Source organism: Callorhinchus milii, unplaced genomic scaffold (assembly GCF_018977255.1).
Source record: "Callorhinchus milii isolate IMCB2004 unplaced genomic scaffold, IMCB_Cmil_1.0 Scaffold308, whole genome shotgun sequence".
In the NCBI taxonomy this organism is placed as follows: Eukaryota; Metazoa; Chordata; class Chondrichthyes; order Chimaeriformes; family Callorhinchidae; genus Callorhinchus; species Callorhinchus milii.
In genome coordinates this window covers 49,642-75,344 of record NW_024705049.1, presented here as the reverse complement: position 1 = coordinate 75,344, position 25,703 = coordinate 49,642, and the positions used below count along the sequence as shown (strand labels likewise).

The following is a 25,703-nucleotide window of genomic DNA, read 5'->3' as shown; positions in this document are numbered from 1 at the left end:
TCTCCTGATAAAGGTCCGCTGTGTCAGTCCTTGGGTATGTGGCAAACAGATCATGATACTATAATCATCCTTGTATTTGATACAGTGCCTTATCACGTCTTCGAGACGTCTCAAAGCGCTTCACAGAATATACATAAAGTATAGTGACTGAATATGTTGTGGACGAAACACGGCAGCCAAATGCGCACAGCAGTGTCCCACAAACAGTCATGGATTGAAGTGACCAAATTATTAGTATTATTATTTGAAGGAATTATTACCCCCGGAAAATAGATCCACCGATCGACTAACAACCGGGTTTCTACTCACTGATGGATAAACAGAGGTGTGTGAGTGTGTGTGGAGTAAGGAAACTTGCCCAACATTTCGCTCTGCCCAGGAATCGAACCCAGGTCTCTCACTCTGGCGAGTGCTCTAACCACTGAGCTACAGTACTATTAAAACAGAAACCAAAAGAATAACTTTGTCAAAAAGTTCAGCCAAACACTGGTTTATAATTGTATGATTCTATTATCATTCTATTTACAGAAAATATCACCAGCGTCACCGTAACACAGAACATTCCCAACCCGATAGAATACAATGACACTGTGACACTGACATGTGATGTTAAAGGCACTGTTGAGTCACGGTTGTGGTTTAAGGATGAGAGAGCTCTCCACAGCAATGACAGGATCACAATCTCCCAGGATAATGCCACCCTGACCATCATCAGTGTGACTAGAAATGATGGTGGAACGTATCGGTGTGAGGCAAAGAACAGCTTTAGCTCTCAGTCCGGCAGCCACACACTGAGCATTGCGTGTAAGTACTCAGTCACCTCTCAGAATAAGGCTTCAATCTTATGCTTTACGTTCAGTGGTAATAAAGAAGCCGTTCTTGCGTCTGTTGCAGATGGACCAGACACCCCTGAGCTTACAATCACTGGGACACACTCAGCAGAACTTGGAGACTCTCTAACATTGTCTTGTTCTGCTCAGTCAAACCCAGAAGCTCAGTATAAATGGATATTTAATGGCACTGTTCTGCCACATACAAGTTCAAATTTCACCATTCATCAAATAAGGCAGAATGATTTTGGGACTTACACTTGTCAGGCTCGTAACAACATTACCTTAAGAGTCAATGAGAAAGATGTAACTTTAAAGGGTAAGTGAATGTACTGTACATAACACTGAGCGCTTTGCTGTGATGTGCTATATGATGTGGTCATTTCTAGCTTTGTACGTTGAGAGATCCCTCAATATACTCTTCTGTGAATGTTAGTGGTAGCAAATGCATTGCATTGATGTTCAGCTCCAACTCGTGTGTTTCAAATGCAGCGATGTTTTATAATTTAATAAGTTATGAATAGTTATCAACATCAGAAAATCTAGAATTAAGAGTGGAAGTTGAAAAGTAGTTTCCATGTGATTCACAGAAGACCCCGTATGCAAATTTATATTTATATTGCCACTCTTTTATCCAGGCCCAATGATGCTCTGTCTGATTGACATGAACATACTGACATACTTGAAGAAACATATTTTTTTTAATATTATAAAATATTAGGAGTTGATCTTGTGCTTATGTTCTGATAACTGTGGTGGAGTTTGATTGCCTCATTGTCAGTATGGCTCAGTTTGTAGCACATTTGCCTCTGAATCAGACGATTGTGGTTGAAGCCCCACATTGGAACCTGGAACCCATATAGTCGAGGCTGACACTGCAATGCAGTGCTGGGGTGTGATGTGTTAGAGGCGCTGTCCTTCGGATTAGACGTTAAACCAAAGAATGCCGTGACTGTCCACATAGACATTAAAGATCCCACAGTACTATTTGAAAACAGAATGGAGTTTCTCTCTCTGGGTATAATGGACAATAACAACAACAACAAGAACTTGCATTTATATAGCACCCCTCACGTAGTAGCATTCCCAATATTACCCTGAAGACCGCTGGGAATTACACGTCAGGCTTTTAACAGTACCCAAACATCGGAATCCTTGTTATAAGTACGTAATACAGTATTGTTACATGACGTAAAAGCCTTTCTGTGCTTTATCTTTTAACTAAAAACATATTCAAGTGGCCTGGCGTGTGCTGTACGACTGAAACAAAATGACAAAGATTGCAATCTGAGATTGACTGTGAACCAGAAGTAGGCAGTTCTGCTTTGCCACAAACCAGCTGTCATTTTCTCTTTTGTGTTATGTGCAATGAATACACAATATACAATGAATAAGCACTGACTAGTGACTGAATCCCGTGATAGCGCTGGTTGGGATTGAATAATAATAATAATCCTTGCATTTGATATAACATCATATCACGTCTTCGAGACGTCTCAAAGCTCTTCAAAGGATACACTGTAAAGTGAAGTGACTGTATATCTTGTGGGTGAAGAGTGGCAGGCAATTGCACATAGCAGTGTTCCATAAACAGTCGTGGATTGATGTGACCAATTATTATTTTCTTTTAAGGAATTATTACCCGGAAAAGCAATCCGCCAATCGACTAACAACCGGGTTCCTATTACTGCTCGGTAAACAGAGACGTGTGGATTAAGGAAACTTGCCCAACGTTTCGCCGGCCGGGAATCGAACCCAGGTTTCTTGCTTACAAGGCGTGCGCTCTAACCACTGAGCTACAGAACTCACTGAATTACCAAATTGCCAATTTACAATCGTAATATAATTTGCAATACAATCCGCACTTATACATTACTTTCACGTCAGAAGGAACACCCAAAACTCTCGAGAATTCTGGCTGGACATGGAGCTGAGGAGGGGGCGGAGAGGGGTTAAGGAGAGGAAAATGACCAAAAACTAGATTTACGCATTAACATAAATTGGCAAATTGGTGATTCGAAGAGCGAGCTGTATTGAAGCATTGAATTCTCTGAACAGACTTGTTCTATACAAAACCTACAGAAAGATAATGCCATCTACAACTTGTATTACACATTCACTGCATTCGTTTGTGTCCCTGAACAATATAGTCCATCAATATATTGGCTTAATTAGTAGCACTATCACCCATGAATCAGAATATTGTAAATTCAAGCCTCATATCAGGAACTTATACACGGTAGAAGGTGTTATCCTTCAGATAAGACGTTAAACAAGGTCCCATCTGCCTGTTCAGGTGGACGATAAAGGTCTCACGGTACAATACAAAATTACATTTGTATAGCGCCTTTCACATCGGGAGGACGTCCCAAGGCACTGTTCAAAATGATATGGGAGTGTCTCTCTCCTGATGGCCTGGTCAATAATCCCCAAATAAAAACACTGTGTGTCTGTTTGTAGGGCATCACTGCACAAATTGGCTGCTATATTTGCTCACAAAACAGTTACCACACTTTACATTATATCCTGTAAAGCACTTTGAGACATCGGCCTGACATGAAAGGTCCTGTCACAGTGTACGGACTATTATTATATTTCATGTTAAACCAATCTCCTGTGTTTTGATGGATCGTTTTCAAAGCTGTTGTTACCTCCAATGTCACTATTCCGGTAGAACATAATGACAGTGTGGCTCTGACCTGCACTGCAGTGGGCACTGCCGTCTCATATCTGTGGTATAAGGACAATGATGGTATCTATGTTGACACAAGGATTGCGCTAAGTGATGGCAATAGAACTCTCACTATACCTGGAATTTTAAGGTCTGACACAGGAGAATTTACGTGTTTTGGGTACAACATAATTAATGGAAAGACAAGTGATTCTTATCTACTCAATGTTAACTGTAAGTGCTGATTAACAGCTTCCATTTTCTTTGTTGCTAATTATTATTTATTACCAACCCTGGTTAATTAATTTGCATAAAAGAAGCTCAATTTTTCATCTTGTATGAAAGATATGTGCTCACATTAGGCATTTAACTGCTTTGACCACTTTTTTTAACTTCAGAGCTGAAATAGATATCAATATCAAAGATTTTATTTTATCAAAAGAGAGTCAGCAACAATGATAAAGATCCTCCCTGCTCAGTTGTTGACCTCGCCTCTGTAATGTTCTGAGAAATAACAAAAATAATAATCATTGCTTTTGATATAGCACCTTATCACGTCTTTGAGATGTCTAAAAGCGCTTGACAGAATCTACAGTAAAGTGAATTGACTATACTTTGTGGGTGAAACGCGGTAACTAATTGCGCACAGCAGGTTCCCACAAACAGTCGTGGATTGAAGTGACTAATTTTTTTTTGAAGCAATTATTACCCCTGGAAAAGCGAACTGCCCATTGACTAACAACCGGGTTCCTATTTACTGTTTGGTAAACAGAGATGTGTGGATAAGTAAACTTGTCCAACATCTCGCCCTGCTGGAAATCAAACCCAGGTTTGTTGCTTGTGAGGCGAGCGCTCTAACCACTGTGCTACAGCACTTCCACTATTCAAAAATAGAGTTTCTCTCCTCTGTCCCGGCCAACAATCCTACAAATAAAATTAGCCATTCTCTCCAAGGCAGTTGTTAGTCAATTGGCTTCTCTGGGGGTAATAATTCCTTATAATGTACTGACAATGACTTGAAACTACAACCTTCTGATTCATGTGTGAGAGTGCCACTAATTGAGCCGGGCTGACACACTATATTGTTCAGGGAACAAACAAATAATACATTTATCACTCAATCCACAACTGTATGTGGGAAACTGCTGTGCACAATTAGCTGCCACGTTTCGCCCAGTGCTCTGAGACATCTCGACAACATGATGAAGATCTATATCAAATGCAACAACAACAACAAAATTAATTTATAGAGCGCCTTTCATATCAGGAGGACGTCCCAAAGCGCTGAACAGTCAGGTTCTGGGGCCTGAGCATGGGGGAAGGGGTGTAGGGGTAAGGGAAGGCAGAGAGGTGGGAGGGAGACCAAAGGCACGATTGAAGAGAAGGGTCTTAAGATCGACCTTGAAGGAGGCCAGGGAGGAAGCGAGGCAAAGGGACCGTGGGAAGGAGTTCCAGATTGTGGGGGCAGAGAGGCTGAAAGCAGGTCAGGGGGGAGATATGATAGGGCAGGTCAGGCGGGAGATATGAAGCAGGCCGGAGCCTGATGAACGGAGGGAACGGGCAGGTTGGTAGGGAATGAGCAGGTCAGAGAGGTAGGAGGGAGAAAGGCCTTGGATGGCCTAAAGATGAGGACGAGGATCTTGAACTCGATCCTCTGGGGGATGGGGAGCCAGCGGAGTCGGGCGAGGTTGGGAGTGATGGGGTCACGGAGCCTGGTGCGTGAGAGTACACGAGCTGCAGAGTTTTGGATGATCTGCAGCTTGTGAAGGGAAGAGTTGGGAAGGCCGATAAGGAGCGAGTTCCCGTAATCAATGCAAAGATTATAATTAACGTCCACCTGGACAGAAGGCAGGATGTAATGTCTCATCCGACCCTTATACTGTTCAGTACAAGGGCCGGAAGCTTGTCAGTATGATATTATGCCTGATAATAATCCCTCAAGAAACAAATTATTATTTGGCCACTCAATCCACGACTGTTTGTGGGACACTGCTGTGCACAATTGGCTGCCGCGTTTCGCCCACAAATATACAGTCAATTCACTTTACAGTATATTCTGTGAAGCGCTGTAGATGCCGAGAAAACTTGAAAAGCGCTGAATCAAATGTAAGGATTATTATTATTAGTCTAAGGGTTGAGTCACTATTAATTCCTTCAGTATTATTCTTGGATCAGTATTCAGGATGGTCAGTTTGCTTAATGTGGTTATTGATTATTACAGCAAAGTGAAAAGGACTGATACCAATGAAGGAAAACAATGGCACTGTCGAACTCTCTTTAAGAGGGTCCGGTTATAATGTAGAGTTTATTTTCAAGCATGGATTGTCTTCAGCACAAGAAAGGAAGGCTTCCGGATTAGTTTTAAAAAAGCACAAAGCTTTGCACATAACAAACATGTACAGGAACTGATCCAAACTGGAGTGCTGTAGCTCAGTGGTTGGAGCGCTCGGCTCACAAGCGAGAGACCTGTTCGATTCCGGGCAGGGCGAAACCTTGGGCAAGTTTGGTCTTCCTCCCACCTCTCTGCCTTCCCTCACCTCTCCACATGCCTGATAATAATTCCTCAAAAAAAACAATAATAATTTGGTCACTTCAATCCACAACTGTTTGTGGGACACTGCTGTGCGCAATTGGCTGCCGCGTTTTGCTCACAAAAAATGCAGTCAATTCACTTTACAATATATTCTGTGAAGCGCTTTGAGACGTCTCGAAGACGTGAAAAGTGCTATATCAAATTCAAGGACGATGATTATTATTATAGTGGTGACCCTGACGTTGGTCTGTTTCCGGTTCCGAAAACCAAGCAGCCACAGTCATGTCATCACTGACGAGCAGCGACTGCTGATCACACTGCGCTATGAGGCAGATTACAGTGTTATGGACTCCAGCAATGCCTTCTGATGGGGTTAGAATTCTCCTGATAAAGGTCCGCTGTGTCAGTCCTTGGGTATGTGGCAAACAGATCATGATACTATAATCATCCTTGCATTTGATACAGTGCCTTATCACACCTTAGAGACATCTCAAAGCGCTTTACAGAATATACTGTAAAGTGTGGTGACTGAATATTTTGTGGGCGAAACACGGCAGCCAAATGTGCACAGCAGTGTCCCACAAACAGTCATGGATTGAAGTGACCAAATTATTAGTATTATTTTTGAAGGAATTATTACCCCCGGAAAATTGATCCACCGATCGACTAACAACCAGGTTTCTACACACTCATAGATAAACAGAGATGTGTGTGAATGTGTGTGGAGTAAAGAAACAAGCTCCATGTTTCGCTCTGCCCAGGAATCGCTTGCGCGACGAGTGCTCTAACCACTGAGCTACAGCACTATTCAAAACCAGAAACCAAAAGAATAACTTTGTCAAAAAATTCAGCATAACCACTGGTTTATAATTGTATGATTCTATTATCATTCTATTTACAGAAAAAATCACCAGCGTCACCGTAACAAGCAACACTCCCAACCCGATAAAATACACTGACAATGTGACACTGACATGTGATGTTAAAGGCACTGTTATGTCACGGTTGTGGTTTAAGGATGAGAGAGCTCTCCACAGCAATGACAGGATCACAATCTCCCAGAATAATGCCACCCTGACCATCATCAATGTGACTAGAAATGATGGTGGAACGTATCGGTGTGAGGCAAAGAATAGCTTTAGCTCTGTGTCCGGCAGCTACACACTGAGCTTTGCGTGTAAGTACTCAGCCGCCTCTCAGAATAAGGCTTCAATGTTATGCTTTACGTTCAGTGGTAATAAAGAAGCCGTTCTTGCGTCTGTTGCAGATGGACCAGACACCCCTGAGCTTACAATCACTGGGACACACTCAGCAGAACTTGGAGACTCTCTAACATTCTCTTGTTCTGCTCAGTCAAACCCAGAAGCTCAGTATAAATGGATATATAATGGCACCGTTCTGTCACACACAACTCCACAGCTCACCATTGATCAAATAAGCCCGACTGACCGTGGGAGTTACACTTGTCAGGCAGCGAGGTTTTGTAATTTAATAAGTTATGAACAGTTATCAACATCAGTGAATCTAGAATTAAGAGTGGAAGTTGAAAAGTAGTTTTTGTGCGATTCACAGAAGACCCCGTATGCAAATTTATATTTATATTGCCACTCTTTTATCCAGGCCCAATGATGCTCTGTCTGATTGACATGAACATACTGACATACTTGAAGAAACAAATATTAGGAGTTGATCTTGTGCTTATGTTCTGCTAACTGTGGTGGAGTTTGATTGCCTCATTGTCAGTATGGCTCAGTTTGTAGCACATTTGCCTCTGAATCAGACGATTGTGGGTTGAAGCCCCACATTGGAACTTGGAACCCATATAGTCGAGGCTGTCACTGCAATGCAGTGCTGGGGTGTGATGTGTTACAACAACAACAAGATTTCATTTATAGAGCATCTTTCACGTCAGGAGGACGTCCGAAGGCGCTGGACATTTGGGTCGGGACCCGAGCAGAGGGGAGATGGTCAGGGTGAGGGGAGGGAAGGGAGGGAGCGAGGAGGGGGGAAATGGTCAGGGTGAGGGGAGGGAAGGGAGCGAGCGAGCGAGGAGGGGGGAAATGGTCAGGGTGAGGGGAGGGAAGGGAGGGAGCGAGGAGGGGGTAGAGAGTCGAGAGTGGAGCTGAAGGTACGGTCGAAGAGAAAGGTCTTGAGACCGGCCTTGAAGGAGGAAGGGGAGGAAGCGGCGAAGGCACTGGGGATAGAGTTCCAGAGCCTCGGGGCTGAGAGGCTGAGGGCCACCGATGGTCGGGCGGTTGGGGCGGGGGATGTGGAGCAGACCGGAGCCGGAGGAGTTAGAGGTACTAACGGATGAGTTGTTAAAACTGAAGAATGCTGTGACTGTCTATGTAGACATTAAAGATACCACAGTACTATTGACAATAGAATGGAGTTTCTCTCTCTGAGTTTCATGGCTGACAACAAGAAGAACTTGCATATATATAGCACCCCTCCTGTCAGGTCACGTCTCAGAGCACTTCCCCCAAATAAAATTGGTCATTGAGATTTAACTGTTCATGTGGTATTGTTGAACATAAAATAGTTCCCATATTTGTCCACAAAATATCAGTGCACTTTACATTACATCCTGTGCAGCGCTTTGACACATCTCGACAACATGATAAGGTGCTATATCCAATGTAAGGATTATTAATAATTATTGTGTTGGATGATTGTGTGCCTTGGAGGAGAATGCTAAACTCCTAAAATCTGTCCACGTGCCATTTGGGTCTGTCACCACCTTTCTCTGTCTGACTATTTCCCTCTTGGTCTCCCTCTCTCTTAATCTCCCTTACTCTCTCTTGTCTATAATAATAATTGATAATAATAATCCTTGCATTTGATATAGCTCCTTATCACGTCTTTCAGACGTTTCAAAGCGCTTCACAGAATTTACTGTGAAGTGAATGGACTATATATTGTGGGCGAATTATGGCAGTGTCCCACAATCAGTCGTGGATTGAATGACCAATTTATTATTATTTTTTGAAGGAATTATTACCCTCCTTATATAATCTCCCTTACTCTCTCTTGTCTATCTCTCTGTTTTCCTCTCTCCCTCTCATCTCTTTTTTTCGCTCTCTTTCTCTCTCTCTCTCATCCCTTTAGTTTTCCCCTTTGTCTGTTTTCATACATTTACAGAATCGGGTTGATTCAAAATCCTTTAAACTCTGAAGGAAAATTGAGTGGATCTCACAGATCACAGTGTGATTGACAGTAAGATTTTGAACCTTGCTTAAAAATAATGCACCATTACTTGTATTTTTTCCTTTAACTGTATAAGTGCAGTTAACTACAAATGTTTAAAGTTGACCCAACAATGCAAAGAAATTCTACTGAACTCATAACAGTTTAGGGATCTCAAACATTTCTGTGCCCTTATATGTTTATAACCTCCAAATATTACCAAAAATAGTCATGAACTGCAGCGTTCATGAGTGGACAGTGAAAGGGGGAGACAGAGAGAAAGGGGGGAGATAGACAGACGGAGAGACAAGAGAGAGTGGGACTATGGCAGAGAGAGAATGAGGAGCCTGAGAGAGAGAGAGAGACAGACAGACAGACAGACAGACAGACAGACAGACAGACAGACAGACAGACAGGCAGGCAGGCAGACAGACAGACAGACAGACAGACCTGGAGAAGACGAGGAGGAAACACCCTCCCTCTCTATCGATCTCTCTCTCTCTCTTGCAATGCTCACATCAATTCCTGCACATTGTGTGTGCCTTTGACTTGCACTACGCAGAAACCAGCAACAACAACAAAATTACATCTGTAAAGCGCCTTTCACTTCGGGAGGACGTCCCAAGATTAATAATAATAATAGCGTCTTATCATGTCTTTGAGACGTTTCAAAGCGCTTGAAAAGATACACTGTCAAGTGCAGTGACTGTGTGTTTTGTGGGCCAAACATGGCAGCTAATTGCGCACAGCCCTGTCCCACAAACAGTCGTGGATTGAGTGACCAAATTATTATCATTTTTTCATTTTTAAATGTTTTTGAAGGGATTATTACCCCTGGAAAGCGATCCGCCAATTGACTAACAGGCGGGTTCCTATTTACTGCTCGGTAAACAGAGCTGTGTGTGTGTGTGTGGAGTAAGGGAATTTGCCTCACATTTCGCCCTGAACAGGAATTGAACCCGGGACCTCTCGCTTGCAATACAAGCTCTCTAACCACTGAGCTACTGAACGGCACAATAAGTGTCCTTGACTTCACTCAAAGTGGAGTTTCCTGCTCATTTTGTGCAGGAATTGACATCAGCAGAGACCTGATGATTGGAAGTTAAGAAGTTGGGCGTTATAGCGCACTTCACTTATAGCGCTGTCACTAAAACATTGGGCCCAGTTGACCATATCTAAACCAAGGTCTCACTGTGAAAGTGACAGTGACAGTTTCACAGAACAAGCAACGGGAAGCTTCCAAGACAATCTCCTAAGCCTTGACTGCTGCCAACCTGTGCCTAATACTTTCCAGGGTTAGAGGCATTCATCTGAGGAGAGAATATTATCTTCATTCCAGACAAAGGGAACTTTGATGCATATGTGGAACTCTGTCTGTGTCCCCTTCAGCATTCTGGCCCTCAGAGAACAGAGTACAAAACTCTCATTCTCACCTTCAAAGCCCTCCACTGAATTGCTCCCTCCTCCTTTTTGACCTTCTAACCCCATATTAGGCTGCCCGCTCCCTCCTCTGGTGGACACTGTCTTCATGTCTCCAGCACTTCCCGCCCCACCATTGGCGGTTGGGGATTCAGTATCTCTGCTCCCACACTCTGGAACTCTATCCCGCAATCCCTCAGCCTCACCGCCTCTCTTACCTCTTTCAAGCCCCGTCTAAAGACCTTCCTCTCTGACCGTGCCTTCGGCCACCCTCCCACCCACACCTCCACCCCTCCCGACCCCAATGCCCAGCTCGGGTCCAAAACTCCCTGACTGTTCAGCGCTTTGAGACATTTTTCCAATGTGAAGGGCACTATACAAGAGTAATTTGTTGTTGTTGTGACGGATTTCTGGGTGATCTAAATGAATGGAGGAAGGAACAAGGAAAAGAAGGGAGTGAAATATAATGTTGCATATCATTATGGCAAGAACCATTCTCTTACACATGTGAATACCATTAGCTATTATTAATTCATCTTTCTGCTGGAAAGCTGTAGATAGGTCATTGATGATTCAATTCTCAGTCTGTTGAAATCAAACTACATTTCACACCTGTTCCCCGGCATTTAAATATTTGTATTCGGGTAACATTATTTATCTGAAATTGTACTTTGTCTCGTCTGACTGGAATATTTGATTTTATTATCTTACAGCCAAAGGCAGTCCTCCTAACAGTTTAAGCGGTGGAGCGATAGCAGGAATAGTGATTGCCTGTATTGTTGGCGTTGCTCTGATTACTGCACTTGTCGTATGGGTCGTCAAAGTAAAAGGAAGGTAAATACTTCTATAAGAATCTTAATGCTACTTTATTGTGAAGATGGTAAAGAACGCCTCATTCTTTATGACTGTCTGTATTTGTTATAATTGTTTGCTGCTTCATATCCAAGTTTCTCTCTTTTTGCTGTGATACATTCTCCATGTCATATCCTTTATGTACCACTTGATCGTGTGATATAGCTGTGTGCAAATTGGCTGCCGTGTTTGCCTACAAAACACACTCAGTCACACCACTTTACAACATATCCTATGAAGCGCTTTGAGAAATTTCGACGTCAGGATAAGACACTGTATCAAATGTAAGGATTATTACGTAGTGCCGATTGCCTCCCTTTTTGTATTTCTTATTCTATGCAATATTACATTTGTATAGAGCCTTTCAAATCGGAAAGGGGCTATACATCCCGAGGTGCTGCTCGTCAGAGACTTGGACCCGATTTGGGGATCGGGTTTGGGGAGGGCAGGGAGGGTAGGAGGGTGGCCGAAGGCTCAGGCAAAGAGGATTTTGAGACGCACCCTGAAGGAAGCAAGGGAGGGAGCGAGGGGAATGGAATGTGGGTTAGAGTTCCCTAAGGTGAAGGCCCAGCTGATGATGGTGGGGTGGGTGGGGTGGGGGACGTGAAGTAGGCCGGAGCCTGCTGAGCGGAGAGCGCGGACAGGCTATTCTATGAAAGCAATGTTATTTCCTTGCTGCCAGAAAAGTTTAGGTTTCCAGGGATTGCAAGCAATGCATTTTGCTTTCTTGCCCTGCTGGAATAAGATTTCCATTTGGATATATTTGTTGAAAGAGAAAAAACTAGAAGCTGACATTCTGTTTACATTTATATTGATGCCTTGTGCCTGTAGTTCAACAGCAACACATATTAAACTGCATATTCACTTTTAGTACTTTTAGTCTGTGGCTCTCGCGTAAAATTATTTCAGAAGTAAATGCTTTTAAGAACCACCAGTTCTTCCTGGAGATTCACTCATCAACAACAGCTTATATAGCGTCCCTCACATGGCGTAGCGTCTCGGAGTGCTGTGACGGAGCCTGACACCGAGCCGGGGGGAGGAGGTGACCGTGAGCGTGGTCGAAGAACAAAGTCTTCAGGCGTGATCTAAAAGAGGGAAAGGAGGTGGCAAAGCGGAGGGATAGGGGGAGAGAGTTTCAAAGCTTCGGGGTGTAGTGTCTGAAAGCCGGAGCCAACCGAGCGAGGCAGTGGGTAATGGGTTGGGGAGAAAGTAGGTCGGAGAGGTAGGGAGGTGTCAGGGCCTGAAGGGATTTGTAGACGGGTGAGAAGATCTTGAAATCGATCCATTCTGTGATAATGGAGCCTGGCGCGGATTGGTGTGATGGGGTAGAGTTTAGTGTGGGTTATAATAGTACTCTTCCATTTGATCTTGGATCTTCTCCCATCATCGAAACATCTCAAAGCGCCGTAAACGATTTTTAGAGCAAAGTGTTGGCAACTAAAGAAGGTTTGGTATTTTTTGGACCCCGAACTGCCACATTATAGTGGGGCTTCACTGTATTATGATAATATCCAATCCTTAATATTAAATTATTGAAAATGTGTACTTTCACACAGAGTTGAAAAGAATTGATTATTGCAATTAAAGGTGATAACACTGGCCTACCCTAATCCCTGTTCTACCACTTCAGATACTTTGCACTTAGTCTCTGCAACGTCCCTCTGACTCATTTCTTCTCTCTTTCAAGGTACCCTTATTTTTGATCAGTTTCCCCCTCCACAGTCCCTAAATTTTCGCATGTCTCAGGCACCCGGCTGACCAAATAGAACAATCCTTCAGCTCGCACCCTCAGTTCTGGTGTTGGTTGAGCGCTTTGGAATGTTCTTCTGACATGTGTATTGTAGAGTCCTGTAGCTCAGTGGTTAGAGAACTTGCCTCGCAAGCGAGAGGCCTTGGTTCGATTCCCAGGCAGGACAAAAACATTGGGCAAGTTTCCTTATTTCACACACACGCCTCTGTTTTCCCAGGAATCCGGTTTTTAGTGGATTGTCGGATCGCTTTTCCGGGGGTAAAAATTCCTTCCAAAATAAAACAATAATAATAGTAATTTGGTCACTCAATCCACGACTGTTTGTGGGATAGTGCTGTGCCCAATTGGCTGCCGTGTTTCACCCATAAAACACACAGTCAATTGACTTTACAGTATATCCTGTGATGCACTTTGAGACGTCTCAAAGACGTGGTAAAGCGCTATATCAAATTTAAGGTTTATTATTATAATAAGGGAAATGCAATCTAATATTCAAAAAAAGTTTAAAAAAATGACCATATATACTTTTCACTAGAAACTGGAACTTTTGAAAATCGAGACTTCTGACTATTTGTCTTCTATTTTTGCCTTCATACGTTGTGATTAATAAAACTTTCACTTCACTTTTCTCTTTTCATGTTGTCTGCAATTTATATTTACATTCATGTGCCTCGGTTTATATGTTCTTGGATAAGCTGCTGTCTGTTATGTGCAAATGATTAAACTAATGTTGTACTTGTTATTGGAATCAGTGTTGAAAATATTTCTTCACCAAATACCCATGTCTTTATCACCAAGCTATCTAGGGATGCTATCTGTGTTTTTTTTATAAATATGTCTTAGTAAATCAACTTCCAAACAATATTTCCTGTTCCCCAATGGATCACCAGATACTGTAATAATGTATCATGTTCAGATACAATCAAATATCTTTATTTATTCATCTGCATCAACCCATTTATTGCAGTTTCCACCTGTCCTCATATTCTTGCTTGTACATTTACCTGAAATTTATTCAATGGAACTCACAGCGCAAGTAAATCAAAATTATATAACCGTTCTTATTAATGGTGTGTGAATACTAATCAATATAACAGTCATCTTGGTTGCATATCATTTTTAGTGCAATAGAATTATAATAAGGGTTCAATGAGGTTAGCAGAATGTTCTTGTTGAGGAGTCTGTCACCAGGAATACAAATATAAGATAGCAATGTCGCATTTACCTCTACTTGGAGACCTGTAGCTTATTGGTTAGAGCACTCGCCTCAGAAGCAACAGATCTGGAAGGGCGAAATGTTGGGCAAGTTTCCTTACTCCACACACATGCCTCCATTTACCAAACAGTAAGTAGGAACCCGGTTGTTAGTCGATTGGCACATCACTTTTCTGGGGATAATAATTCCTTCAAAAAAATATAATAAATTGGTCACTTCAACCATGACTGTTTATGGGACGTTCTGTAGCGCAATTCACTGCTCCGATTCGCCCGCAAAATATACAGTCAATTCACTCTACAGTATATTCTGCGAAGCATTTTGAGACGTCTCAAAGACATGATAAGGCACTGTATCAAATGCAATGATTATTATCATTATGACAATGCAGTCTGGTGTGCAGATGGAAAGCACTCTTGGGATTTGCGAGTACATGCTGTAGCCTGCAACAGGAGTAAGAAAACTACAACCTTCACAAAATAGAAGAAAGATGTTTATCACCAGAGAAGACACGTTTAACAGGGAACCTAAAGGAGATGTTTAAAATGATAAAAGGACTCAATAAGGTTCTCTCTCATAAATTGGCTGTTCCCACTTTAAGGGCATCTAAAAGAGAATTTAGGAGGAACTTCTTCCCACAGAGAATATGGAACTTGTTGTCTGAAGCAGTGGTTAAAATTGATAGTATAGATGCATTTATTATATTTTTGTCAGCCGGGTGTCTGACATATGAGGAAACCCATCACTGGTTTGAGAGCATCCAAACAAAACTGAGAGTTTAGTTTCTTACAGCCCATTGAAATTCCTGACAAATTTATTGGAATGGAATGTCCACTCCCTCCCTGGAGGGAAGCAACTGCTTACCTCATTACTGCATTAAGCGCAGGTTGGCGAGAGCCAAGGCTTGGGGACCCCCAGTGTACACTGAGGTAACTGTTGGAATCTAAGCTGCTAAAAAAACATAGCTTGCCATTGAGAGCGCTGTCTGGCAACTTTCCCACTGCTTGCCCAGCGAGGACCACCCTACCTGTTAGTTAGGGCTTTGGCTGCAGGGTTAACAGGAGCTGAGTGGGAGGTTTCCCTGCCCCCAGTGACTGGTCTTTCCTTCCATGTCCTGTTGATGAGCCAGGGTGGGCTGTGCTGTAATCAGCAGTGCCCTGGAGTACTGCGGACCCCCCTGGCTCAGGAACTGGACGACTTAGATTGCCAAAAATCTCATCTTGGAGCCAGTTTAGCCAACCTTCCCCCATCCCCTAACACCCCACCCCCCAGGAGGATAGTGACCAGTTGTCATCTGACAAGCGTAGGTTTTGGGCCTCACTTGTAGTTTGATTAATAAGTACCAGGAACTTTCTGCGCGGATTAAAATGCATTTAAAAGGAAGACGGGTATACACATGAGGGAGAAGGGAATAGAAGGCTGTGGGAGGGAGTAAGGAGTGGGTGGACCCTCATGTGGAAGTATAAACGGCAAGGTCACAGTGGGCCAAATGGCCTCTTTCCCTGCTGTACAGTCTATGTAAATCTATATGTAAATCTATGTAAAATACTCTTGTTGAGAAATCTACAAACCGATCTGTTGTGTAACATTCATTTAGGGCGAAAAGTGGATCACATCATCAAAATGGTGTCACAATGGCTGCAACAGGAAACAGTAAGTAAACTAGTTGTAGCGTATAACAAGCTGCTATGCCAACGCAACATTTCAGTAATTTGGCTTAATTGAAATGCTCTAATTTACCATTTAATATATTGCTACACCCCACTGTAGCTTTGAATTAACAAAACTAATGTAATCCTCATATCATGCTTTGCAATTAAGCTCCTTGCATACTTACTACGAGAACAAGACGAAGCTTGAGCCTCCCTTTAGAAATCAGACACCCCAAAGTGCGTAGGTCTAAGTTCTATCATATTTTTCGACACAGTCCCTCCATCACAAACAGAATATGCCACAGTGCAAAGGAAAGAGCAGAACCTTCAATGTAATTAGACCTCAATTAAAGTTTCTGAACATCACTTTCTACTTTGCTCATGTTTCCCCTCGCTGTTATCCTCCTGCACATTCATGCATTTCCTAAGCCAACTTCAGAATGACTGTGACTGACTTACATGATTTCAACAGATTGGAAAAAGGATGTGGGAATGGCACCTTCAGTCAAACTTTTATAAATTAAGAAATCATTCATTCATTCGGAGGAATGTGAAGTATATTCTCTTTTAGGTGTTACTGTACATATATGTTTTTGTGTTGTTGCTATTCTTCTTTATCACATTGAGAGTTTCAAACAATTGATCTCTAGCTATCATCTGCCACATCACATGCCTCTTGCCTCCAGCTGTACTTCCAGCTAAACAACTGTAACTACTTCAAATACGATCCCCTAATTTCAACAGAAAAAAATACAAACACAAAAACAATCCATTATTTTTAGGAGGGAATGAGGGAGAGATCTCTCACTGGGATAACTGTACCTACCAACTGCCGAGGAGTAATGTTGACAGTGGTCATGGAGAAGACAGATTCCAGCAGGTCCTGTTGTTCTCCGTTACAGATTTAAGACAGTATCTGACCTGCAAAATAGGGCAATGGTTGCTAAATGGAATAACCAGTCTACAATAAGGAATAATTACTATATGTCCACTAAAAATTATGTTTATGTGCACTATTTTATTGAGAACATTATTCTTATTGTTTAAAATTGAAGTGGGTACAGACATTCAGATTATTTTAACTCCCATTTAAAAATAGGACTTCTGGTTTAATCTTCACACATATTCTGTTACCCTTCACCGTTAATATGTTCCCTTTATCGGAAACTGAGGGACTAAGAACAGAAGTTTCCAGTTTGTAGTCAACCGATCGTCTGTGCCTGGACTCTACATTAAACAATTTGTTTACACAGATGAACTCCATGAGCACAGTTTGTCTGTCATTTACTCAATGTTGACTGTGAAAATCTCTGTGATATGAACCCTTTAGTTCCTGTGAGAAAATAGAATGTCCGTCTGAAAGAAACAGGTCCTCACTCTAACCCACACTTTCCTGTGAAAGCCGCTTTGTCCAATAATATGTATTTTTTGTCTTACAGCACCGCATCAATCTAACAGTGGAGCCAATACAGCCACAGCGGTAAGACACATGAATTCTCTTTCTTTTTACCCATTATTCTGATAAGCTGCTTAATAGTTAGCTCAGTCGGTTCAGCCTCTCTACCCCCACCCTCCTGAACTCCATCCCACAGTCTTCTGCCGCGCCCCTCTCTCGCTCCTTCAAGACCTGTCTCAAGACCATCCAACCGCGCCTTCGGTCACCCTCCTACCCCCACCCTCTCCCCCTCCTGATCCCAACAACCAGCTTGAGTGCAGATCCCTGACTGTCCAGCACCTTGGAAATGTCATTTGTGTTGTTATCCAAAGGACAGCACACGCCCGGCACTGGACTGGCATGTCTATCATTATTATTATTATTATTATTATTATTATTATTATTATTATGTCCTTGACTATATGGGTCTCAAGTCCCAGATTGGAGCTTGAATCCACAATCTCGTAACTCAGAGGCAAAAGACCTAGAAACTGAACCAGACTGACACAACAACAAAATTACATTTGTAAAGATAGCCAATTCTATTTGGGGGATTGTTGGCCACGAAATGAGGACAGAAAACTGGAAAAATTACCAACAAAACCTCAATGTGCCCTATTGTCTGTGCTGTACTTTCTATGATTCTGAGCTTTTACTAAGAAAAGGCAATTGAAACAAGTTCTCTCTTGACTTTAACAGAGAATAGGACCACAATCTTCAGAGTACAGCAACCTGACAGGTATGTTTGAGGAATATTCTCCAGAACTCACTGAAGAGAGAAAGTGGTGTATAATTGTTGGTCAAAGCCAAGATTCACAGACAGAAATTCCGTCTTTTGTAACAAAAGTCTCTATTGATTCAAGTCAACATCCATTTCCCAAAGCAAATAGCATCTCCATTCAACCCAACACAAAGCACAGCTCTCTGTGTGTTACGGATGTCTGGTTCAGCTTTGCTCTGTGTGAGATAAACCACTGTGATCAGATCACCGTCCTGTCTCTCCAATCCCTGGGCCCGAGTCCTAACCCCCTTCCTGACGAGAGAGACTGCTTCCTGTTCCACCCGATACATACAACACGACATTTACACACGATGGCATTTCACATCGCGAGGACCTCCCAGGACTCGGGACAGTCAGGGATTTGGGCTCAGGGAGTGGGTGGGGGTTGGGGTAAGGGAGGGTGGGAGGACGGCCCAAAGTCATGGTCGGCTGAAGAAGAGGGACTTGAGACGGGCCATGAAGGAGGCAAGTGAGGGGGTGAGACAGAGGGACTGTGGGATGGAGTTCCAGAAGGTGGGGGCAGAGAGGCTGGAGCCCGACCGTCGATGGTGGGGTGGTCAGCGGAGGATGTGAAGCAGGTCGGAGCCCACTGAGCGGAGGGAGGGGACAGGTTGGTAAGGGGTTAGCAGGGCAGAGGTAGCAAGAGGGAAGGCCATGGAGGGCTTTGAAGGTGAGGATGAGGATGTTGATCTCTGTCCTCTCGGTGATGGGGATCCAGTGGAGTCGGGCGAGGGTGGGGGTGATGGGGTCACGGAGCCTGGTCCGGGGGAAGACATGAGCTGCAGAGTTTGGATGACTTGACACCTATTCTTACAGTTACTGCTCCCAACGTGTATGAGAACATCAACAATGTGCAAAGAGCAAAGAACAAAGTGAGTAAAACAATTGTTGGAGAGCATTAATGTTCGAGCTTTGATCGCACTGTTTGTCATGTGATGGAAACACTGTTTTCTCTCCTGAAACTCACCAATTAACTTGTAATCCACTGACCCCACCGGCTTCCCCTCCCCAGAGGAGACAGTTGAAGATCCTGGGCCTCACTTTCACAGCCCCCCATGGTCTTGCTCCCCCGACCTCTGCCACCTCCTAATCCCCCACCATCCTGTCCACTCCCTCCGCTCAGTGGGGTGTGGTCTGCTTCACGTTCCCCGCCTCCATGATTCTATATAATAGATGGCCTGATTTCCTGCCCACTGTTGGCGGGCGCTCTGCCTTCTGCCACTCTGCCCCTCCCTCTGCAACTCCATCCCACAGTCCCTCCGCCTCCCCCCCTCCCTCACCTACTTCAAGACCCATCTCAAGACCCGAGTCTTCGATCGTGCTTTCCCTCACCCTGATCCCCCCCCGCCTCAATCCACCCCGATCCCGACCCCAGCTCGGGTCTGAAACACTGACTGTCCAGCGCCTTGGAACGTCCTCTTTTGTGAAAGGCGCTTTCCACATGTATGATGTTGTTGTTGTTGTTGTATGGTGGTCACTGGGATTGTTCTCCTCGGAGCAGAGAAGGTTAAGGAGAGATTTAATAGAGGTGATCAAAAAAATGAAGGGATTCGATAGGATGAGCAGAGAGAAACTGCTTCCATGGCGGGTGGGTCAGTAACCAGGGGACATGGATTTAAGATAGTTGGGAAAAGATTGAGAAGCGCTTCCAAAGAGCCGGCACAGGCCCGATGGGCTGAATGGCCTCTGTCTGTGCTGTAATGTTCTATGATTCTACATCATCAAATGCCTGAAATTAATTATATTCCATAATCATTGTGGACCCCAGAGTGTGCGTTGGAGTAACTGCTGGAGGCTAACCAGCTAAACCCACATAGTTTGCCATTGACTCGCTTTCCCGCTGCTTGTCCAGCGAGGACCACCCTCCCCGTTAGTCAGGGCTTTGGCTGCTGTGTTAACAGGAGCTGAGGGGGAGGATTCCCTGCCCCCAGTGACTGGTCTGCCCCAGGTCCTGCTGATGAGCCAGGCCGGGCTGTGCTGTCATCACCGGTTCCCTGGGATACTGTGGACCCTCCTGGCTCAGGGACCGGACCAGAGACCGTCATAGAGGGGGGCTCGATTCTGACATTCCCTAAGGCCGGAGTCCTGTCCACAGACAATGAGCATTAAATCAGTTTTGATTACTTTTAATTATCTTAAAAAAAAGGCCTCTGAGATAGATAGCAATAATAATAATCATTGCGTTTGACACAGCGCCTTATCACGTCATAGAAAACATCTCAAAACGCTTCACAGAGTAATAATAATAATAATCCTTGCATTTGATATAGCGCTTTTCACGTCGGGAGGACGTCCCAAAGCGCTTCACAGAACACACTGTAAAGTGAATTGACAGTATAATCTGTGGGCGAAACGTGGCAGCCCATTGCGTACAGCATCGTCCCCACAAACAGTCGTGGATTGAAGTGAACGATTGTTTTTATTAACCCCTGAAAGGAGATCCGACAATCGACTAACAACCGGGTTCCTACTTACTGTTCAGTAAACAGAGACGTGTGCAGTGAGGAAACTTGACCAACATTTCTCTCTGCTGGGAATCAAACCCCGGTCTCTCGCTTGCGAGACAAGTGCTCTAACCACTGAGCTTCAGGACTCTACGGTAATGATAATAAAAGCTCATTGCACTATAGAATAGAACCCAACGGCGGCATAAACTGGAGGAGAGTTAAACAGAAGGTTAAGTAAATGGTTATTTACATAGATTTACCTGGACTGTAGGTGTGGAGATGGGCCTTCAGCCCAACGAGTCTGTGCCAGTGTTTATACCCCACAGTAGACACACAATCCTCCCACTTCTCCCTCTGACTCAGGCAGTGCTCCAGATTGTCACCGTTCTCTGGGTGAAGGAGTTCCTCCTATTCTGGTTGACATCCCTTTGGCGCTAATATACACTTGTGTCCGTCTCCTGGTTACAGACTCCCCAACAAGTTGCAGTTGCCTATTTATGCTGACTTTATCAAACCCTTTTATAATTGTAAACACCTCCATTAGGCCCTCTCTTGAGTGATTCTTCTCTGGCAAAAAACAGCCCAACCTCTCCCGTCTGCCCTAATACCAGTAGCCAACCAGCACTGGTACAATCGGAGTAAACCTTCGCTGTTATCTTTCCATCGCTGGTATATGGACTGTGGAGTCCTGTAGCTCAGCGGTTAGAGTAGGGTTTGATTCCTGGTAGGACTAAATGTTGGGCAAGTTTCCTTCCTCCACACACGCGCCTCTGTTTAACCAGCAGTTAGTAGGAACCCGGCTGTTAGTCGATTGGCAAATTGCTTTTCTGGGGGAAGTAATTCCTTCAAAAAGAAATAAAAAATGTGTCACTCAGTCCAGGCTGTTTGTGGGGACGTCACTGTGCGCAATTGGCTGCTGTGTGTCGCCCACAAAATATACAGTCAATTCACTTTGCAGTATATTCTGTGAAGCGCTTTGAGACGTCTCGATGATGTGATAAGGTGATATATTAAATGCAAGGATTATTTTGTAGCTCAGTGGTTAGAGCACTCGCCTCGCAAGCCAGAGACCTGAGGTTAGGGCGAGACCACAGCTTCCTCATTCCCACTGCCCTCTGTGTACAGCAGTTCCTCCTCATCTCATTTACCATCTGTCTATGGTCCTGTTGCTCAGTGGTTAGAGCACTTGCTTTGCAAGCGAGAGGACCCGGGTTCGATTCCTGGGCGAGGAGAACATTTTTCCTTACTCCACCTACACACACACACACACACACATTGTTTACCAGCAGTAAGTAGGAACCCGGCTGTTAGTCGATTGGCGGATCGCTTTTCTGGGGTAACAATGCCTTTTTTAAAATAATAATTTGGTCCATCAATCCAGACTGTTTGTGGGACGTCGCTGGTGCAATTGGCGCCGTGTTTCGCCCCAAAATATAGTCAATTGGCTTTACAGTATATTCTGTGAAGCTTTGAGACGTCTCGATGATGCATTGAAATGCATTTGCCATTTAAGTGCCCACTCAGCAAGTTTATTAATGTTTTGCTGTAATGTGTGACCGTCCTCCTCTGGATACTATTCCCCCCGATCTGGTCTCGTCCACAAATATTGAAATTGTCCTTCTGATTCCCGAGTCCAAATCATTAATGTATATTGTGAACAACAGTGGGTCCCAATCCCCATCCTTGTGGAACCCCACTGCCCACCCCTGCCAGTCTGAGCCGCTGCCCTTTACCCCTACTCTCTGCTGTCTGTTTTGCAGCAGATTGCTATCCATTCTGCTATTTTCCCCGACTCCACATACTCTGTGGATGTGTCAGTCCAGTTTCAAACACTGTGCAACAATAAGGTGAACTTACAGAGCCTTTCACTAAGATACGGTCTCGGAGACCACCAGCACAGACATGACAGAACACAGCAGGGGATGGGGTTAGAGGAGAGCCAGTGGGGGAGTGAGCCCAGCACAGACACGATGGGGAGAGAGAGAGAGAGAGAGCAGGGAATGGGTTAGAGAGAGAGCCCCAGTGGGGGAGTGAGCCCCAGCACAGACACGATGGGGAGAGAGAGAGAGAGAGAGAGGGAGCAGGGAATGGGGTTAGAGTAGAGAGCTCCAGTGGGGGAGTGAGCCCCAGCACAGACACGATGGGGAGAGAGAGAGAGAGGGAGCAGGGGATGGGGTTAGAGTAGAGAGCTCCAGTGGGGGAGTGAGCCCCAGCACAGACACGATGGGGAGAGAGAGAGAGCAGGGAATGGGGTTAGAGGAGAGAGCCCCAGTGGGGGAGTGAGCCCCAGCACAGACACGATGGGGAGAGAGAGAGAGCAGGGAATGGGGTTAGAGTAGAGAGCCCCAGTGGGGGAGAGAACTCGAGCACAGACACAGACATCGTTCTGTGCTGTAAACACAATCTATGATGATATTGTTAATCAGATGTGAAACACAAAGACAGGTTTCCGTTGCTCTCTGTCCCTTCAGCACAACTCTTCCCATCTACTGACTGTTTATATTCACTCTGACTTTCTTACTGCAGGAACTCGCTGAGGCCTCTGATCCCAATGCCACCTACACGGTGAGAGATGATTCATATTTCATTGTGTGGGATCCAAACGTCCTCTTGTAGCCTCTGCCCTGAGCCCTGCACCATGTGCCAGTGGTCATGAGGGCAACATTCCCTCCTCCAGACCTCTGCCAACCCTCTGCTGAGAGCTGCTGCCCACGGGGTGGGTGGGTGGGTGGGGGGCGGTGGTCAGCTGTGTGTCCATGGTGTGTCAGCACCTGTCTCCTCAGTGCAGCTCACTGTGTACGTGCTGCTGACAGTCACCCCGTCACACTCTCTACCCCAGGCTCCCTGATTCCTGTTCCCCCCCAGCGACCTGCCACACCTTGTGACACGAGTGGGGACCTGTAGCTCAGGGGTTGGACCCCTCGCCTCACAAGCGAGAGGAACTGAGTACGATTCCCGGGCGGGTCAGGGAGAAACCTTAGACAGGTTTCCTTATGTTTTAATGGCGTGATCAGGCGCTGTATGAAATGCTCGGATTCCTATTTATTATTATTATTATTTGCACCGCTGACTGTTACACCTGTGACAGTAGTGACATTCTCTTCCTGTCTTCTCTGGCCAGACTTTACAGCCACATGATCAGTCCCTGTACAGTGACCTGAGAGGCAAAATGGTTGGATAACTGTCTGAACAGACGGGGACTGGAGCCGTGAAGTGCTGATGTGCGGCTTATTCAACCCCAACACGGCCGGGATCAGCAAACCATCTCCTCCCCCTCCCGTTCCCAGCACCTTCTCTTTGTGCAGTTGCTGGACTGGAGTCTGGCGGTTTGTATCACCCACAGTTTGTTTCTCTGTGTTCAAGAACTCTGGAGCGTAATTCTCATGTGGTGCTCACATGGTCCCACTCAGTGATATCATCCACAGGTGTGGGGTAAACTCTATCTCTCTGCCTCCACCCTGGACTCCAGGACCCACTGCTGTCCTGACGGATTGTCTGTCCGGCATCAAGTCCTGGATGAGAGCTGAGTTTCTCCAGTTGAACGTCGACAAGACCGAGGCTCTCCTGCTTGGCTCCCGTCAGCACCTCCTGACCTCAGGCGCTGACAGCATCAGTGTCCATGGATGCCCTCTCCCCATCACCGAGCCGTACAGAACCCGGTGTCTTGTTCAACCTCAACTGTCCTTTAAACCCCACATCCGTGCCATGACCCATTCGGCCTTGTCCCACCTCCGCAACACTGCCGCCTCCACCACTCTCTCTCCCTCAGGCTGCTGAGCCCTTATTCACTCAATCATTAAATCCAGGCGTGACTCTCTCACTCCCTTTAACCCCTCCCTCCCTCCATGGCCTCGCTCCTCACTCGCTCTGCACCTGTTAAAGCTTCACCAACATGTCCTCTCCCTCTGCTCTGCACACACTGACCTGCTCCACGGCCCCCGCCCTCTGGATCTGCATCCAGGAGCCCCTCCACCTCAGCCCCTCACCTGCCTCCTTGGCCACCGGCCTCAAGAGCTGCCTTCTCAATCGTGCCTTCAGTCATCAACTGCACACACCTTACATACACGCTAACACACACACGCTTACATACACGCTGACACACATGCTTACACACACGCTAACACACATGCTTACACACACATACACTTACACACACACACATGCTTACACACACGCTTACACACACGCTAACACACATGCTTACACACACATACACTTACACACACACTACACACACGCTTACATACACACTCTTACACACACACTCGCACTTACACACTTACACACACACACACATGCTTATACACACACATTCACACACGCACAGACATACACCGCACACACTTACACACACAGAGACATGAGGAACACACACAAATGCAGCAAATGGCCAACATATAATATATCCACAAGTAATTTTTAATAGAGTTAAATATATTATTAAATATAAGTATTATTTTTATATTTTTATAATAGTTTATGAATCGCTCTGAGACGCTGCCCTGTGCGGAGGGCGCTGTGTCAGTGCAAGTTGTTGTTGTTAGGATTATTAATATTATAACATAAGAATTTGCTCAACGAAAGAAGACAAAGGTCCATCCAGTTCAGCTTCCACTATCCCGGCAGTCGCTTGACATGTCGTGTCCCAAACTGTATACTGTGTGTCTCTCTCTCTGTCTGTGTGTCTCTCTGTGTGTGTGTGTGTCTTTCTGTGTGTGTGTGTCTTTGTCTGTGTGTGTCTGTATGTGCGTCTTTGTGGGTGTGTGTTTCTGAGTCTGTGTGTGTCTGTGTGTGTTTGTGTGTGTCGCTGTGTGTGTGTCTGTGTGTGGGTCTATGTACTATATTTCCACATATTAATTCCTCACAGAAATTTATCTTATTTGTTTTTGAAAAAATTAACATTTTTGCTTCCACCATCTTAATAAAAAATA

General features: G+C 44.7%; 1 protein-coding gene across 1 annotated transcript; it reads left to right on the top strand.

Annotated features, from left to right (window-relative positions):
- Positions 1–528: 528 nt before the first annotated feature.
- LOC121852005 (carcinoembryonic antigen-related cell adhesion molecule 1-like) lies at positions 529–24,218 on the top strand (the record flags this gene model as incomplete). The annotated part of the gene is made up of 10 exons (XM_042346124.1): positions 529–804; positions 895–1,149; positions 6,936–7,211; positions 11,353–11,473; positions 16,055–16,110; positions 17,549–17,589; positions 18,244–18,283; positions 19,142–19,197; positions 23,299–23,337; positions 23,894–24,218. Coding segments are annotated over 10 exons (1,220 nt in total), but the record flags the coding sequence as incomplete, so codon positions are not given.
- Positions 24,219–25,703: the final 1,485 nt, after the last annotated feature.